This window comes from Nasonia vitripennis, chromosome 2 (genome assembly GCF_009193385.2).
Source record: "Nasonia vitripennis strain AsymCx chromosome 2, Nvit_psr_1.1, whole genome shotgun sequence".
In the NCBI taxonomy this organism is placed as follows: Eukaryota; Metazoa; Arthropoda; class Insecta; order Hymenoptera; family Pteromalidae; genus Nasonia; species Nasonia vitripennis.
Window position 1 is genome coordinate 17,517,670 of NC_045758.1, and position 18,052 is coordinate 17,535,721.

The window sequence follows — 18,052 nt, forward strand, 5'->3', positions numbered from 1 at the left end:
AGAATCCATATCTCACTAAATTCTTCATTTCCAGGGTACCGAGGAGCGAAACCACGATCTAGTACAGGTGTACAAGAACTACTTTGAGCGTCGCGTCAACCCGACAAATCTCGCTCTCTTCATCGACAGCTACGTCCGTCGCACGGATTTGAACATCAACCGTGATCTCGACCCCACACGGAAGAGGGATGGCACGACTCTCTTGGTACCTGTGATGAACATCACCGGCTCGCTGAGTCCTCACGTCGACGATACCGTTACGCTAAATGGACGTCTTGATCCCACCAACAGCTCGTGGATGAAGGTTAGAGAATTTGCAAATTCCTATACGTATTCTAAACGGGAGTTAGGCAAACATCGAAGTTGCCTTTAAGCTCGAGCTAAGCTTGGCGCTCGGTAAGCACTTGAGCTCTCGCTTGCGCGCGTTATCGCCAATGCGTGGCTTTGGAAAGCGCACGAAACGTTAACTTTGTGTTGGAACTGCAAAAAAGCTGCGAATCCGATGTTGTTGTAGTTTTGTTTTGCTCATTGCTATGAACTATAACATAGCGGTCTTTAAACTTCATTTTATTGTATTCTGTAGATTCAATACAGTGAATAAATTTTGAAAATATATCATGTTTGAAATGTCAACTAAAACAGATTTGTTTCATTTCCACATAGACACAGGTATAAGTGAGTAGTTGTTAAGCACAACTCGATGAAAAATTTTCTATTAATAATTGTTGAAATTTTCAGATCTCAGACTGCGGAATGGTGCTCGAAGAACAACCAGGCAAAGTAAGCGAAGCCTTTCGACTGTTCCTCCAGGGTGAAGGCTATGGTAAGTGAGCGGAGCGGAGAATGCTTAACGAAAATTTAGAACAAAAGCAAATTGTGTAAAAATCGAAAAAAAATCATCACGAATCTCATCACGTAAATTCGCAATCTCGCGTCTAAGACGTTAAAAGCTGAATTTAAAGAAATACGACTGCATCCATGAGATAAGCATGGATTCGCGAAATTCGAGTGATTATCAGACGAATAAGATATATAAATAAACAAAAAGGGTAAAATATAAGGAACCGTTGTGGTGATGGGTCACGAACGCGGTTCCAATGGCCAAAAAAGAATCTCGCCTGGAATTAAAAATAAATTCGAAAAATTTAAAAGAAAAATCGTACATTCGACATTGTGAGCGCTTCGAATTACCTGTCGCACGACGTACAAACATTTGAGAGATTAATTGATTATAAACAAAAAGAGCAGACTTGAAAGTTAAAGTTTATCTGTTGATTGGCATCTATATTAACATTGCATTATTGCATCTATCTCGTATTGGCCTACGGTCGTAGTTCATAGATAATAACAAAAAGCATGATGCGTTTTCTTGAAAATGTTTATCGATGTTGACAAAAAGAAAAGAGTAAAAAGTAAATTTTAAACGAGCAAACCGAAGCATTGTTGCGCGTGTATCTTGTCTATTTTCAAAGTGTTCCTCTTGTCTAGATAACATCTGTCTAGATATATTGTAGATGTACGACGCAATCTAAAAGCTTGTGTATCCTTGCATTCGCTGTTGGTTCCTTTCTTTAGAGTCACCATGAATTCTTTTTACCATTGAGATACTCTTTGTTAAATATTTATTTTAAGAAGCTTCGAAGTCGAATGAATCAATCGTAGTATTATTAAAGTCAGATAGCTTTTTATCCAATATAAAATATTGATAAAAATTCAAAAGTAATTAAATGCGAGCATCAATAACCTCATGAGCATCGTCGACTTGTCGGATATCTAAGTGTATTTGGCAGCGAAGAATACTACTTAAATGTTTGCTAGTCAATGAAGCAGTCGTTCTGTCGCCTGTAAGCTCACAATAAACGCATATTAAAAGTAAAGTGTAAAATTTTAGATTGCACGTGCATCGCTATAATATGCGGTAGCTTGAAAACTGACTTTCCTGACCTACTCGGTAGAAAATTAATCATAATACGATTGCGCTTCAAATAAAAGGCGAAGAACATATAGATTAAAAAACAACAACATCGATACGGCTGGCATCGGAAATAATATCTTATTGCTGTCTTAGACGGCCTTCGTTGTTCTGTTTGGCTTTTTGGTCACAGAAAACACACCCGCACTTGTCACTGTACACTATAATACGCTTTTGTCACAGTAAACTGTACATCGACGCAAATAAGAGAGTGAAAACTTAATGAAATCAAACCGGTGATTAACGAGTCAATGATTGATTTAATATTACATATTCCATTTCTTACTTCAAGCATTTATTTATTTAGTTATGTGCAATATCACAATGTTCTTGTATTTGTTAAAAAATAATGATCATAATTTACTAAATGTGTATGAGCCGAACTAAAAAAAGCAAATAAGATCTGTTTTAAATGGAAGAGTTACTTTTTTAATTGATTGTGTTTACTATTGAATTTTTCCTGTAGGATGTCAAGAAATGTTATCCTCCCACTGTTACTGTTATTAAAAGCTCATCTTGTTGTTAGCATAATCGATGCTTTTATGATTTATTATTTACTGTCAATTTATTACAAACAAGTTGAAATCTTTTTTGTATGAATGAATTAATAAATCCTGGCATAGAATTTTAGATTGATAAATTCATTTGTTCGAATGCTCTACATTTGATTGCTATACAATTTTTTACCCAAAGTATTGAATAGGCATAGAAACTTAAATCCATCATCATTATCATTCTAAAATTCGAGCCTGTTTTGAATGAGACTTCTATTTCTTTAGAATCTATTCATCTAAAATTAATTATTCAATAAATAAATATTAAAAGATATTTCACCATAACTATTCGTCTCTGAACTTCATTCTCGCCGTACGTTTTTTTTCTTCATTCATTCTTCACATCATCTTTTCAAAATAGTTTAATTATTAATATGAGAAAAAGAAAAAAATTCCTTTTCACCGACTTGAGCATTTTTTTCCCACGCGTCTCGGATTGATCGAGTGGTATGTATTAAAATCTTTTCTCAAGTCTGTAGTAATTTTCCTCTCAATTCTTCTCAGCTTGTTGGCTAGTTTTCTTTACATGGCAATCGACTAGTGGTTATTTTCGCCTTTTTTTTTGCTCGCGGTTGTTCGTGTTGTACATATAGAAGCAAAGAGACTGAAGTATTCAATGTTATTCTCATGAAACAAATCAAAGAATGGAAAATAATATGAACACTTCTGTTACTTTGAAACAGATAATTTTAACTGCTTTCAATAATTACCAAATTACGGTAAATTATTCGTTAAAAGTAACAGAAGCTAACTCTCTAGATAATAACTATCACAGTTAATGCTAAGGTAGAATATGTAATTGTTATATTGATTTCTATTATTTTAAATATCTGCGATTAACTCTTTTTATTTTATATTGGACCTTATAATTGATCTGAAAAATATGATTCCGAATTGAAATTAAAATCTGACAATAAAACAAGTGATTTTGTTTCTTCTGCGTTTTAGTGGTGAGATCCCCGGGAAAGCCCACGACGCCTACAACACCCGAAGGTAATTGTAATTAGGAATTGAGGCCGCAAAGGAGTCGAACGCGCTGTGTCGGTCAATTAGGCCACGTCTAAGCGTTAAGTAAGTCGGATTACAAACTATATTCGGGAAGTAAAAATAATCAGAGACTAACAATCGAAACTAACTGGAGAACGTTTACAACTAATGTAATATATTGCAAAACTTTCTATCGTATACTAACAAATTGTCTAACATCATTTCATAATCCAACCAACAATCGTACTAACTTCTTCTTGGTGAATTATCTAATAATACGCTCTTTCTAAAACTTACGAATAATCTAACAGGTGATGGCATTCCTTTGTTTGTCTATAGAATCACGAATGTCGCCTAATGTTTGAAAGAAATGAACTTACTTTTCACTTCTGTATTCCTCAAAATACAAAACGAACTCCCTTCTACATGTAGTTTGTGCAACGATTTTCCAATGTATAGATACTATATCTTTACACGTGGCATTTTCGTCAATGATTGACTATATTTTTTTATATTTATTCATGAACGTGCGTAATGATCCTTTAAATTTATTTCACTCCCTATTCAGTCCCATAAGTCTTTTGCGACTACTAATATATATTTAATTGTATAATATAATATTCAATTGATATTCTTTTTCGAGCTTGATAATATGGTCTCTTGTACTTGTATATATATATATATATATATATATATATATATATATATATATATATATTATCTGGTGTTTTGTGTATGTGTATCCATTTAATGTAGCTTCTGTTAAAAAACGTAGTATTTGTCTTTGTAATCCAGAAGGATTAATCGAATGTGCATTAAGTTTATTACGTCTTTACGTATTTTGACAGCAGTAACTTTAGCACTTCTTGCACGTGGTCTTTTCCGATATATTTACCTTCTTCTATATAAAATTCTATTAAATACTTCAGATTAAAAAATACAAATTTTCGTTTATTTGTAAGCATATTACTTAAAGTTTTTGATTAATTATTCTGATTATTGATTTATTACTATAAAAATGATTTTGAATTAAATTGATGTTTGAAAGGATTTCATTTTTCGCTACATTGAAGGCGTTTATTTTATATAGATAAATGTCCTGATACACAGTAAAATAATTCCAATCTTTAGAAAACACTGACTCACAGACAGTGTAATATTACTTAAGTACATTTTGAATTACATAACGAACGAATTTCGCGCCTGATATCTTCATATTGAAATAATATTTTACAGTTATAATGAAAACGAGGTAAATATTTTGTTGCTATTGAAATTTATTAAATTTTAAAATCCGTAGTTATAAATTTGCATTATCGACAGTGTGATTATTATTCATATCTGTTGTAGAGAATGCATCAGATCATATGATTTATGCTCGGATACCGACTGATGGTAAATGAAAGATCTGAACAAGAATTATAAAACTCGTGAATATTTGTTTGTTTGAACTGCAAGTGTTCGTCTAATCCCTTAATCCATTCATTCAAACCATGTAAATTATGTTCACCTTTCATCGTTACTTTTCGTCTGAAGTATCAACCCAAAGAATAATATGAAATCGTAAATGTAAAAATATTTTTTATCATAATATTCATGTCAAAGCCAATGAAAGAATGTATGTAATTTTTATTCTTTATAGCGGCTCTCGATCTTTCGCGGTAGGACCACTATCAGATTCCATGCAAAGTTTTTGTACTGTGCATATTTCGTTATCGAGGACGAGTGAAAAACAAATAGAACTAATGAATTTATTACAATTGCACCGGGTAGAACATAGTAGAGTATACTCTGAAACATTGCGTGACTTACACACTATATGTCTTGCTGTTTCTTGCACACAACAGACCACTAAACACACGCATTCTACTTCTTCTTTTACTTTGCATGTACGCTTGGGTTTAATTTTTTTTCCTCTTTCCTCGTACGTGATATATTGAATACTTATATTGTTTTACTAAACTATATTTCTGCTTCGTGCCAATGATTCCGCTAAGCGCAGCGTGAATTTGATACAACCCGGCTATTTATTTTTTATTTATAATTTTGTTTATACTTTGAGCATATCGGTGATAACCAAAGCCGCGTTTTCTAACAGCTAAAAAGCAAATGCCAAACAATAATTAATCGAATGAAGTTGTAGTTGTATATTTTAATATTTTATAACTGAAATTATTAAGATTCTACCGATGATTCTAGATACTGAACATGCAAAAATGTAATTACTAAAAACTTCGTTCTTTTAATAATAAGACTCTGCGCATAATATTGTCGTTTTGCAACGAGGGTTAACAACGCTGGCCAAAAATTCGCTCATTGTGCCGATGTACAATTTTCGTTTGCAGTTGCGCCGCTCTCGCCGTTGAAGATGGCCGACTACAGGCTTGCTTCACTCGAGGGGCTGAATCACATCTGCAGCAAGAAGATGGATTGGCCTACTGCGACCATACACATCACCGAGAATCCCTTGCCCGAGGCCGTCGTCTGTTAAGTACATGAAAAACGCGTGCCCTTCCTTTATCAATTTTTTCCGGAGAAGAAAGAGAGCAATATAGAAATGTTCGTCGCTCCTGCATTTGTAGTCCCGCAAATGAATTAGGACATAGATCTCGTTGTCCCGTAAGGGATGAGGATGGTAACAACTCTCGAGGAGACGGCAACAAGCTTTCGGACGATCGTTAAAATTAAATGATGGATCACCCAAATTGATTGCTGAACTTTGGGCATTCTCTAATCAGAATAAATCTATTGAAATTTCCACGCAGAAATAAATTGTACAAGCAGGGTATTCGGTACACTATTTCAAGCAGAAATTTCAGCAGATTTACATTTTATACGATGTTTTTTGGATAAAGGCATTTGATCGATCCTATTTTTTTTTTCTTTTGTTTTGTTTAAGCTTTTTACCGACTGCGCATTTACGAGAATAATGTCTCGGAATCCGATCCTGCCTCGAATAATACTTTAATCCAGTATTTTATTTTTGGAAATTCAAGTTGCGAATCGACGATCGTCCACTTTTGAGTAAAATATCATTCGAATTTCGATCTGTACAATCTGAAACAAAAATGAAATGCAAAAGAAACTAAGGAAATCCAAACGTGGATCACCGAAGAAATAACTATTAAGATAAAAGAAATACGAAAATCTTTGAACGAAATCCAATAACACAGCAACGAATGAGCGATGACCAGCATAGCTCTCTCTCATTAATCGTAGACGAGAAACGCTCACAAGCTACTGCTTTTCGTGTTCATCAAATTGCATTATTAAAGTACCTCTCATCCGCAGCATCACGGTCTCCGCTCGATTATACGGAATTGCATATAGTGTTAACCTTTGACAATTTTTCAACTGCTGTTTGTACGAAAAGAATGTTTTTAAATTTATATGTACACGGATGACACAAGCTTTTAATTTTAATTTAGTGAGATTTTATGATTATTAAAGTGTGCTCTGGCAGTACCGACATCGATTACTATAACTAAATAACGATAAAAGTGACTTTTCAATTATTGCAAATTTTACTATTTTTAATCGTAAAGCAGATTTGTGCAAAACGAAACACATTACAACTTTTATCATTCGTAACATATTGTTGTTACTAGAATAACATATATATAATGCGCTAGACATTGTAAGAAGTAATCTGCTGTGCGTTGTCATTTTGCTACGTGTGTGACCTGTATAAACAATAATATACAATATCTACCAGTAATTAACACATATATATATATAAAGTTACTGCATTGATTCAAGCTAAAATATAATCTTTCACACAAATGTAATAAGAATAGCGTTATCAAACGTTCATCTAAATGAATGTCCAGAGTGCAGAAAAGGTAGTATATAAGCGTTTCGTTTTGTTCACATCTTTAACCAATATTATACATTTTTTACAGACAGCAGGAGAAAAATTTGGGCTTGACCCGTATTTTCCAGTAACACATATACGCTCTATTTATACACAAACCTCTATAATATAAACGCAGTCCACGACTTTCTCATATCCAGTCTGAGAGTTACACAAGTACGATTCATCCCATTAATAATATTAACAAATACAAATTATTATTTCTCTTATGTTACTGTTATAAATAGGCGTAAATAAAACTTTGCATCATTCGTATAAGTCGTATAAAAATATAAGATCAAATTTGTTTGAAACTGAGTAAACTTAGTAATAAACATACTCGTACCGTATGGATATAGCGGGTCAATCTTGGCCATTCTTAAATTCTATATAGATCAGACCTGAGCACATATAGTCAAATATCATTATATGTAAGCAAGTCTTTATACATATAATTGAATATCATGATAATATCACTTATAATACTGCCCAAATATACTATATGCCAGAAGTCACCATTTAGAATTACGATACTTTTTAAATTATCATACGTTTAAACAATATTTTTACTTATTTATCAAATACTGAAATTTTTCATATTAAAAACTTTAAAGTACAAGACAAAAGATTTCTGGACAGTCGCGCTAATGATCAACTGGCTTTTTTGTGCGGAGAAGTCGTGGACACTCCGAGTGTGAAATGACGAAAAAAAACTACAAGTTATGCTGTGGAAATAATCAATAGAAGCTTAATGCGTTTATTAGAAAGCAAATAAAAAGCGACGCTGGCCTATACACAACTGGAAAGAAAGCAGGATACCAAGTCCGAAAGCGCCTATAAAACATAGAGAAAAATGCTGCTTTGTCGAAGGAATGCTTTTTCGCAGGGCATGCAAAGAGAAGTAGATTTACACGTAAATACGTACGAATGAGACTTTACAGGGATAAAATATAACGGCGATGAGTCGAGCGTTATATGTGCTATAGAACGAAAGTGCCGCGTTTAGCAAAGAGCTGATCGTTTATTATGTAATATTAGGTATTGACTATAATTATAGGCGTATTGTTATTATTATCAAATTTTTATCTTCAACTGCGCTGTGGTCGCATATGGAATTGGCGCCGTTTTTTAATCGATTTTTTCACCTCAAAGATAATTGGCTAATTTTGCGCATTCTAAAGTATAGGCAAACAAAAAAGGTGTATGAATATTTAAAGCTAGCAAGAGAAAAACTAGAAAGTTGTAAGGTCTACGAAAAAAAAAGAAATTATACAGATTATTAGTCAGGCGTACGTGCGTAAAGAGAAATGCAATAAGTTAGTGAAAATAGAGTAAGGGGATTTTCGCGATGGTTTCGCAACATATTAGCGCATACACAAACACTAAATCAAATCATCTGTGAAACCCTATAACTTTTGTTTCTCGAAAATAACAGCAGATAAAGGAGGCAGAGACACAAGTTTAGATAATGAGTCGAGGTATGTCTATATTTAGTAAGCAATGGGTTTAGCTAGGCAAATATTCAAATTAAAGATATTTAAATAAATACAGAAAAGTTAATAAAAAAATATAAAAATTAAAAAGCAAAGTTAAGCGTGTGGGTAAAATCTTATAATATTTGAGTGCAATTCGCGTGGTTTTACCGCGTGAACAGCGTTTTGCAAGCCTCTAGCAAGTGATATATATGTATATGACTATTGATTATACTAAAACAGAAAACGTGCCTGCTACACAAGACAGAAGGAAATTTTAGAAGGAATCGTTCTTGAGAGTAAAACACTACTAAACACTATACTATGCGTCGCCTTTTTATTTTCTATAACAATCCGTGGATTCTTCCGACGGCGCAAAGAATGCGACACACATCCATACACGCGTTGGCACACACGCATGCAAACATGCAGACATTATTATGCTCATAGATTTTCGCTTTCTTAAAATGTATAAGCTTTTATTAAGATAAACTGTTGAATAATTTTGTATAACTATTTATAAATATGATTTAGTAATCACATCTTCATTGTAGTACTTAAGTTTTATCAGTTAATGATTATGTGCAAAGACGGCTCAAGAATACTGTACCTGTTGTATTTTTCATTTCTTAACAGTTTATTTTTAATTAGCTATGGAGGATTGAGAATATCAACATCTATAGTAGTATAATAAGCGGAATTATGAAAGGTAAATGTTCACGAAAGTCGCAAAACAACACAGAAGTATATTAAGGACTTATAAGTATTTCGCGAGGCGTTTGCAGTAAAATTATAAAGTTTCTAAATTAAGGCAACAAGATAAAAAGTAAAGTAAAATATATTTATAATATATTTCTTTAGGAAGCGCATGAAGGGCCAAGTAACATAATTGAGAGGTTATTCTAGAATAAATATTAAAAGTAAAGTAATTATGTATTGTTCACGTACAGCTTGACAAATATATTCTAAAAAGATCTTTATTTTAACGTAAAAAATCTGTAGATCTGTGACTGTAGCTTCTGGAGCCTTGTAATTTAAAAGAAATTAAAGATGTGTTTTTATATGTATATGTTAACAAGAATAGATGTATATGTAAGATAAGGTCTAAAAATTATTTGATGTGTATTATATTAAGTTTCTCTTTCGTTCAATATTGTGAAAGTCAAGAAAAAAAGTCATAACAAAATTTTCTTCTTTTAAATATCAGGAATTAGAAATATTAAACTTGTCAGCCAATCGATTCTAAACTTCTTTATACAAATGAGAAGGAATTGAAGCGAATCAACTACAAAATCACTTGCTTATACATATAAAAATTAAATTGTTTAAAACTATATTTTCTGTTTACAAAATCACTGTGCAAGAAAAAATAATATAATAACAAACAAGGCACATTAAATTAATTATATAACTGAATTGAAGAGTGTGATAAAATGCAACAAACTTTTAAGTGTTAACAATTACCTCGTTTAAAATTTTGAGCATTCTATACGATACCTATGTTGCTTACCCAGAATAACAAAAGTAATTTCATTTAATTGAATTAAATATAGATCAAACAGAAGTTGATCGTTGTCATCTTTAGAGAACAAGTTTTAATTTTAAGAGCAGCATTTTTTCTAAGTTAAAGTAAATTCATGACCTATCTCTCTTTAATTTAAGAGACTTCCACTCTCATATTTTGCTATTGACTGCACGCACCGATACTCATTTATAACTACATATAACAAAAGCTGTAACAAAAAAAAAAGAAAATAAAACAAAATATATGGGCAGCCACAGCGTTATTACTACCAAACAAAACATACGTGTATTCGAACTATGTATGCTATTTGAATGATCATCAGCGAGTATGTAAATGCAATACAACTCAAATACACAAGTAAATTCACACCTATAAATGGAGCTTCAAAGAATACTATACAATAAATGAACACGTGCACACCGAGATAATACATCTTGTTATTTATAATAAACTAACGTGGAAAAATGCAAACACATGGTTTATTTATTTATAGAAATAATTCTCAGTTCCAACGTATCCTGAATCGCATGAATTTTCCAAAAATACTGTATTAATATAGTATATTGTGTGCCAAGGGCGTAAAGTGGGCTTTTTTAGGCGGCATTTGCGGACAAAAAAGAATGATAAACGTCCACTGGGCAAAAAAAAAAAATTAAAAACGCCCACTAACATTTTTTTTTGTTTGAAAAACGCAAAAATCGTGCTTGTTACAAAAAAATGTTCATGAATTTTTTATAATAAAAACTATCAACTCTACAAAAAAATTTAATAGAATAAAAAGTGCCTAAAATTACCCAAGAAAGACGTATGAATTTTTTCAGATTTTTTTGGAGACTATTTAAAATTTTTCAAAATATTGTCTAACTCCGAAATTGCATATATTATATGAATATTAGAAACATCAGATGTAATCTACTTGTTAAAAATTACCAAGGATGAAGTAAGGCTGATATAATCTTGATAGATATTTGTAAGTGAATGCTTGAGTCAGCCATACACACTTTGAATTGACAGTAAGCAGGACTTAGAAAGATGTACTAGGTCTTGCGTTTATTCGACTGTAGGTTACAAAAATATGATGTAGATCGGAACGCGTCTCGGAGTGGTCTGCTGATGTTCTCTCGTTTTGGAGCATCTCCCCTCGGTTTCTTCCTCCTCGATGGTGTTTTGAGACCCTGGGGGAGGGTACGCGTGGGTGGCTGGAGTGGTGAAAAGGTCCGTCGCAAAGCCGGCGGCGAACGCCCACGTTGACCTGGCTATGCTGTGCTGCTGCCCTCTCTGCGTCGTTGGACGGCGTTAGGATTTCCCCAGACTGTTATTAGTCCTTGGCTTGGGTCTTTGTTTTATGGCTGCTTATGCTTTTCTCTGTTCCACGATTTTACTGTTCTATAGCCTCCTGAGAGACGATTGATAATCCTACATTCTACGGTTCTCTAGGGCTTTCCAAGTTTTCGAGTTTCGACGTTTTTATAATGTGCGTTTGAAATTCGCGCGTCGCGCCTAGTGTGAAAGTCGCGAGTTATCCGCGGTTTTAAACCTCCCCTACCCCAGCCTATAAAAGTATATTTTTTGTAATAATAAAAATACTGACCGATGTATTTTAATTAGTTCTATCCAAAAACATCGCCAGATTAAACTGCTCCACCTTATATTTCTAATGAAAAATCAATAAAGATTTGGGGAAAAAAATAAATTATCTTAATTTTGATACAGCCATATATTTTTAAATAAACAATATTTCAAACTGCTCCAAACTGCTCCAAACTGCTCTACATCCATATAATACTGCTCCATAGTAATTTTTATCGGCTCCGCTATAGTTAACTGCAAAATAAGTAAAATTCATTTTGTCAGAAATGAGCTGACTGAAGCTCGTAGCGCGCAGGCGCGGATCTCATTCATTGCCGTATTGCCGGGATAAAGTTTAAATTAAGGTAAAGAATACATGTGTTACAAACTAAGTTTCTAACGAAAAATTTTTTTATTATTATTTATTGCCAATGGTGTTTAATGAAAACGCATTTTATTTTAGATTCTGCCTTAGGTGCCACTGTATTAACTATAAGAAGTATTATAAAACTACCATCGCTATTTCTTAGATTATCACAGATTATTTGACTAAAAATCTCCTTCTTTACTTATTTTGCAGTTAACTATAGCGGAGCCGATAAAAATTACTATGGAGCAGTATTATATGGATGTAGAGCAGTTTGGAGCAGTTTGAAATATTGTTTATTTAAAAAGATATGGCTGTATCAAAATTAAGATAATTTATTTTTTTCCCCAAATCTTTATTGATTTTTCATTAGAAATATAAGGTGGAGCAGTTTAATCTGGCGATGTTTTTGGATAGAGCTAATTAAAATACATCGGTCAGTATGTTTATTATTACAAAAAATATACTTTTATAGGCTGGGGTAGGGGGGGTCGGTTTTAATGGTGGCGTCCTATTCGGTATGTTATGTGACGTAAGCCGTAATCACGTGATCACGTGATTGAATATATGCGCGTAATTCAAATTCTTATTAATAAAATCGAGTATATTTTATGTACATCTTATAAAATCATTTAGAGAAAGTACAAAAGCGTTTCTGTATTCTTGGTTACTCAACCGTTAGGAAAATAGAACATAAATTTTATAAGTAGTGGAAAGAAAGATGCCATTGTGCGAGTATCGGCTCTCAGTTTTTATGATTCATAGTAGATTCTTGTATTTAGGTTCTTTGAGACAATATATCACATATATTCTTGAAACTGGTTTGACTACAAACACTGTTCTAGTTTATTCGCTACCTTCAAACCATTTCGCGATTGTAGAGAGTATTTCAATGCTCGTTCGAATGACCCGGGGTCCCCCCCCCCCCCCCCCCCGATAACTTGATGTCGGCCGAATGACAGCACTGAGACTGCACGGAATGGGCCACGCGTGACGTCCAGGTACCCCCCCCCCCCCGATAACATGATGTCGGCCGAATGACGGCACTGAGACTGCACGGAATGGGCCACGCGTGACGTCCAGGTACCCCTGCTCCGGGACACGGAAATGACGGCATTGTGCTGAGCACAATGACGGCACGCGGTGCAAGCATCGTGCCGGCACTTAAATTAAGCGAAAAAACAAAAAAATTAAAACCCTAACGAGGATCAAACCCTGAACCTTTCAGTTAGCAGGCTGGTACTTTTTTTTTTTATTTTCTATATTTATACTTATAGTTCAGTTTACATGGCAAACGAATATATAAACCCATTTTACATTTTTTGTTATTTAATAAAGAATGGTCACGGTGTGACACTCGCTGCAATTACGTAAATTATTTGTTAATCTATGTTATCGGTATTATTCAATTTTGTTCGAGTCACTTATAATGTTCTTGCGCTAGAAAAGTTAGAAAAAACTAGCCTAATTTAAGTCATAGCAGGGATTTTTTACTTGTTTTTATAAACTAGAATTAGACTTCGTAAAGTGTAACAATTTTGTATGTACATATTTACAGTGAATGAGATACAGGCTATCGTTTTTTTTTAGTTTTATAGTAATCAAAGTTTTCTAATTCTTTTTTGTCTAGCTTCGTTATTTCGTGGTTATAGCATAGATGGGCTTTGCTTATTCTAAACAGGTCATACAATATGGATTTATTGTTGTTGTTTCTTGACATGTAGGGTAAACAGCCCAGTAGATAGACAGTTAAGGAAATTCCCACCTTGACTGTCGTATTTTAAAAATAAAAAATATATTCATGCACATGTAAATACTTATAATGTTTAATAGAAACCCCCTAATTTAATTTAGAATAACTTTTATAATATTATAAGCATTATTTAAAAGAAAAAATGACAAATTTAGGGAAAAAATGCAAAAACCCAGTAAATAGACAGAAAGACCAGTAGATAAACAGCAGCAGGCCAATAAATAGACACCTGAAATAATTTGAACAAAGCCACATAAATTTAAACAATTTGCATTTATTTAAATAATGACAAATCTAGAGGAACAATATTTTCTTGAATATTGGTGTCGATTGCTTGCAATGGACCAACGCGTACAGCATTTTGAATACATTTTTGTTTTTTAACATTGTTATTTTCTACTTTATTCTTGATTTTTTCTTCTTTAATTTTTATTTTTTCTTCTTTAATCTTGATTCTTTCTGCTCTTTTGCGTTCTCTTTCCTCTCTGAGTATTTGCTGCTGTTTTTCCTTTTCTTCTTTTTTAATTTTTCTTTGCAAAGCTTTTTCTTGAGCTTCCAAAGCTTTTCTTTCCTTCTCTGCCTTTTCTTTCGTTTGCTGCTCTCTCCATTGCGAACAGGTAAGTACACAAGGCATGGGTTTCGATTCTTTTTTAGTTTTATCCTTGGAAACTGGAGGCGATGGCCAAAGCAGATGCTTATCCCAGGCATCTGAAGAACTTATCTCTTGCTTCAGATCTACAGGAATGGTATCGCTAGAAACTGAAAACAAAATATTATAAGAAAAGAATATATGAATTTTTATAGCTTTAAACTTACAATTAGTACTATTTTCTATAAGTATAGGTTTATTCGAAGGACTGCTATGACTATAAACAATATCAACTTCAGTCTTATGCGTTTCAGTCATCTTTGGATCATCACTCGTGCCAGTTATGCTTCTCGCAAAATTATCACATTTATTTGGACTAGGAATAATGATTACAGCATCACTCGACTGATCTATACTAGTATTCAGTGTAGAGTCAGCTGTCACACTTAATTCTTCTACGGAACTTAGATTACTTAAATCTATTATAGGAATACTTGAAATATCTATGTCTTGGTTGTCGTTTACTACCTCCATAGCCTCTTCTGCAGTCAGGATTACTACTTGCGTTACATCTGTGCTATTCATTGGCTCTTCATGAATAATATTGTTCGCACTCTCTTGCATCACTAATTGACTTTCTTCTGCGATGCCCAACTCTTCAATATTACTGTCATTCTGATCTTGTGTCACATGTTGTTGCTGTTCAGCATCGTCGTTGGTTTCTTGAAGCTTTTCAATGCACGAATTCCACAAAAAATACACTGGATCATCACAATTTTGATTTTTACTTCTTGTTTCACTGAACTTTTTAAGAGTCTCTTCATCTATAAAAAAATCCAGAAACTTTTTTGCTGAAATAAAATCACTGCGTTCCAGGGGTTCTTGTGAGGCTTTGGCATTTATTATTTTTTGGCGACGAGCTGAAATGCATCTGTCATAATCGACAGCATCTGGATCAAACGGATATAATCCACACTTTTTAAATCCACTCTTGATGGTATCAATACTCAATTGATCGAACGCCTTCTTGAATAATGGAGCAAAGGTTGCCTTTGTTATGGAAGACTGCGTCTCTTGCTTATAAAGTTGTACTGCCTCTCTCCATTTATACTTCACAGCTCTGAACACTGCAACGTCACAAGGTTGTATGATGTGAGTCGCATTTGGAAACAATGAAACCAAAATGATTTCATGTTTTATACAAAAGTCACTAAGTTCAAGTGATAAATGTGACTTGTGTCCATCAAGGAAATAAATCACTAGAAACTGCACTTTCTGTTGAACGCACCAAGGATAAAAAACATTTGCCATGTACTCATAAAAGGTACTCGAGACCATCCATCCTGACTCTGATCGCCCAATTGACCAGTCAGCTGGTACTGATTTAGTAAGATGAGCTGGTATTCTTTTGTAGGGGAACATCACCATGGGAGGAACAGATGCACCAGCAGCAGAGAACGAGCACAGCACAGTCACACACTCTTTTTCTTTACCACAAGAAATTTCATAAAAGTTCCGTTCTTTTGTTGGTCCCAAGAGTTTCCCACTCTTTGGACAAAGCTGAAGTCCAGTTTCATCGCCATTGAAAATGCTTTCTGGTCTCTCCAATACGTTGCACAAATTATTTTCCTCCAGATAACTTCTTACTTCTTTAAACCAATCTCTCAGTTTTTCTTCAGTTACACTTGCTCGACTTTTTGAGATCAGTTCAGTCTGCTTTTTCTTGATTTCTGGGTGACGTTTGAGGAATAGCTTCATCCACTTATCTCCTGGCTTATTATTCTTGAATATGGAGTCTCGCTTTTCATCATCCAGTACTTTCTTGACAGCAACTTTAACTTCATCCTCATGCATTGGAAAGCCTAGTCGAGCTTTATCCAAAATCCACTTTACCAGACGCATCTCTTCAGCTTCAAACAAGATTGTGCTTGGACCCTTCTTGGCATGAAGTGGAACTATTCCTTTCAACTTGACGAAGAGTGTTGATCTGGGAATGCTGAACTCTTGGGCGACTTTTCTTAAAGATTCTCCTTTTTTGCACTTCTCCACTGCTCTCTCCAGGTCACTTTCAGAATAATTGTATAGTTTGTATGCTCGTTGTTTCGGTGGCATCTGTAAATATATCACACTTATAAATAATATAGGTATTTTTACTAGCATGCTCGTTTACTTTAAAAGATTAAATGACTAAGCAAACGCGTCTATCTATGGGTTTAAGGTTATGAACGGCGGCCCATTCGATAGACGCCGATTATTCAAACATGCTATATTAAATATAAACTATTTTTATATCTACTGAAAGCTAATTTTAATAGAAAATGAATGATGTATCACTTACCTTTTGTTGAAGAAAAGAAAAGCTCCGTTTTGAGGAAAATCACAGTTCATCCACGACATGGCTTTACGAAGCGAGCACCAACGTACGTTCCGGAGCAATAGTCCGATAGTCGATATTTTTTACGCGCGAAATTCAAAATTTTTTAAAGTAATTTTTTTTTAATGAAAGTTAAAACTCTATCGTAACAAATAAAATACAAACTAACCTATTTTCTCTTTGTAATTATTTATAATAATTGATTAATTAAAAAAGTGTCTATTTACTGGTATGTGTCTATCTACTGGGCTGTTTACCCTAGTACAATATCGGTATAGAATCTTTGTTTACAATGAAGCCGTTATCGTCTAGATATTTAAAACCTTCCGGTGAGCAATGTCCAGAATGGATACATCTCTTATAAAAGTTAGGTCTATCTAAGAATGGTCCGAAATCAAATTATTTTTCTTATAAGTCTATGCGCACTATTTTTGCTTTTTTATATAAATTAACATTACTTACGCGCTTTTTATAGTCACAGTACTCATATCTGTACCAGTTTAGACATACTCTAAGGCATTTACGTTCGAATAATCGGAGTCGTTCCATATAGCTAGCGCTTATGTTAAACCATATGTTGCAGCCATAGGTAAGTATGGGACGGATCAAAGTTTGATAGGCTATTACTTTTGTTTTAGAGTTTACGTATCGAGAATAGAATAAATTATGTAGTTTTTTAAAGCTATTGTTGGCTTTAACTAGCTGTGTTTTGATGTGCGTATTAAACCTCAGTCTTTCATCCAATATTCCTCTCTTAAAAAAATGATGGACTTGGTTGTGAAGCCTTTAATACGTGATTCTGATTGGTTGCTATGGTCGGTTGCCTAGGTAACAGATGAGAACCCGCACGCTTTAAATTCATAACCCTCATAACAGTCATAACCCTGGTAGAAATTTTTCAGGTGTTTAAAATAAAATGAAATGAGGTTAAATAGTATGAAATCTGAATAGCGGATTCAGAAAAAAATATATGCAATATTACCAACAAGAAATCTTGATAAATTAATCATTACCAAAAGTGTAGTATTGAAACATGT

General features: G+C 33.7%; 2 protein-coding genes across 15 annotated transcripts in view; one reads left to right on the forward strand and one right to left on the reverse strand.

Moving 5' to 3' along the window:
• LOC100115447 (protein NDRG3) overlaps positions 1-10,834 on the forward strand; it is a 50,874-nt gene extending 40,040 nt beyond the window's left edge. For 6 of the 14 annotated variants that reach the window (XM_016989130.3, XM_001600120.6, XM_016989132.3 and 3 more), the window contains 4 exons: positions 35-304; positions 739-823; positions 3,475-3,519; positions 5,859-10,834. In XM_016989130.3, coding sequence (XP_016844619.1) covers positions 35-304; positions 739-823; positions 3,475-3,519; positions 5,859-6,004 — 546 coding nt within the window. In that variant the 3' untranslated portion in view covers positions 6,005-10,834. Of the gene's footprint in view, positions 1-34; positions 305-738; positions 824-2,971; positions 2,974-3,474; positions 3,598-5,858 lie in introns of all 14 variants that reach the window. The other 8 variants (XM_016989131.3, XM_031923712.2, XM_032597121.1 and 5 more) reach the window with 3 other exon arrangements.
• Positions 10,835-14,306: 3,472 nt separating this feature from the next.
• Positions 14,307-17,851, reverse strand: LOC100680064. The gene is made up of 3 exons (XM_031922968.1): positions 16,980-17,851; positions 14,869-16,753; positions 14,307-14,811 (listed from the first exon to the last, which is right to left on the reverse strand). The coding sequence occupies exons 2-3, from the start codon at positions 16,751-16,753 to the stop codon at positions 14,327-14,329; spliced, it is 2,370 nt and encodes a 789-aa protein (XP_031778828.1). The 5' UTR covers positions 16,980-17,851; the 3' UTR covers positions 14,307-14,326.
• Between the last annotated feature and the right edge of the window lie 201 nt (positions 17,852-18,052).

Excerpts from the sequence above, each read along its gene's own strand:
- LOC100680064 (XM_031922968.1), bottom strand. The coding sequence starts at position 16,753 with ATGCCACCGAAACAACGAGCATACAAACTATACAATTATTCTGAAAGT. Across the intron at positions 14,812-14,868 it reads TATAGAAAATAGTACTAATT|TTTCTAGCGATACCATTCCT; the intron begins GTAAGTTTAAAG and ends TTTTGTTTTCAG.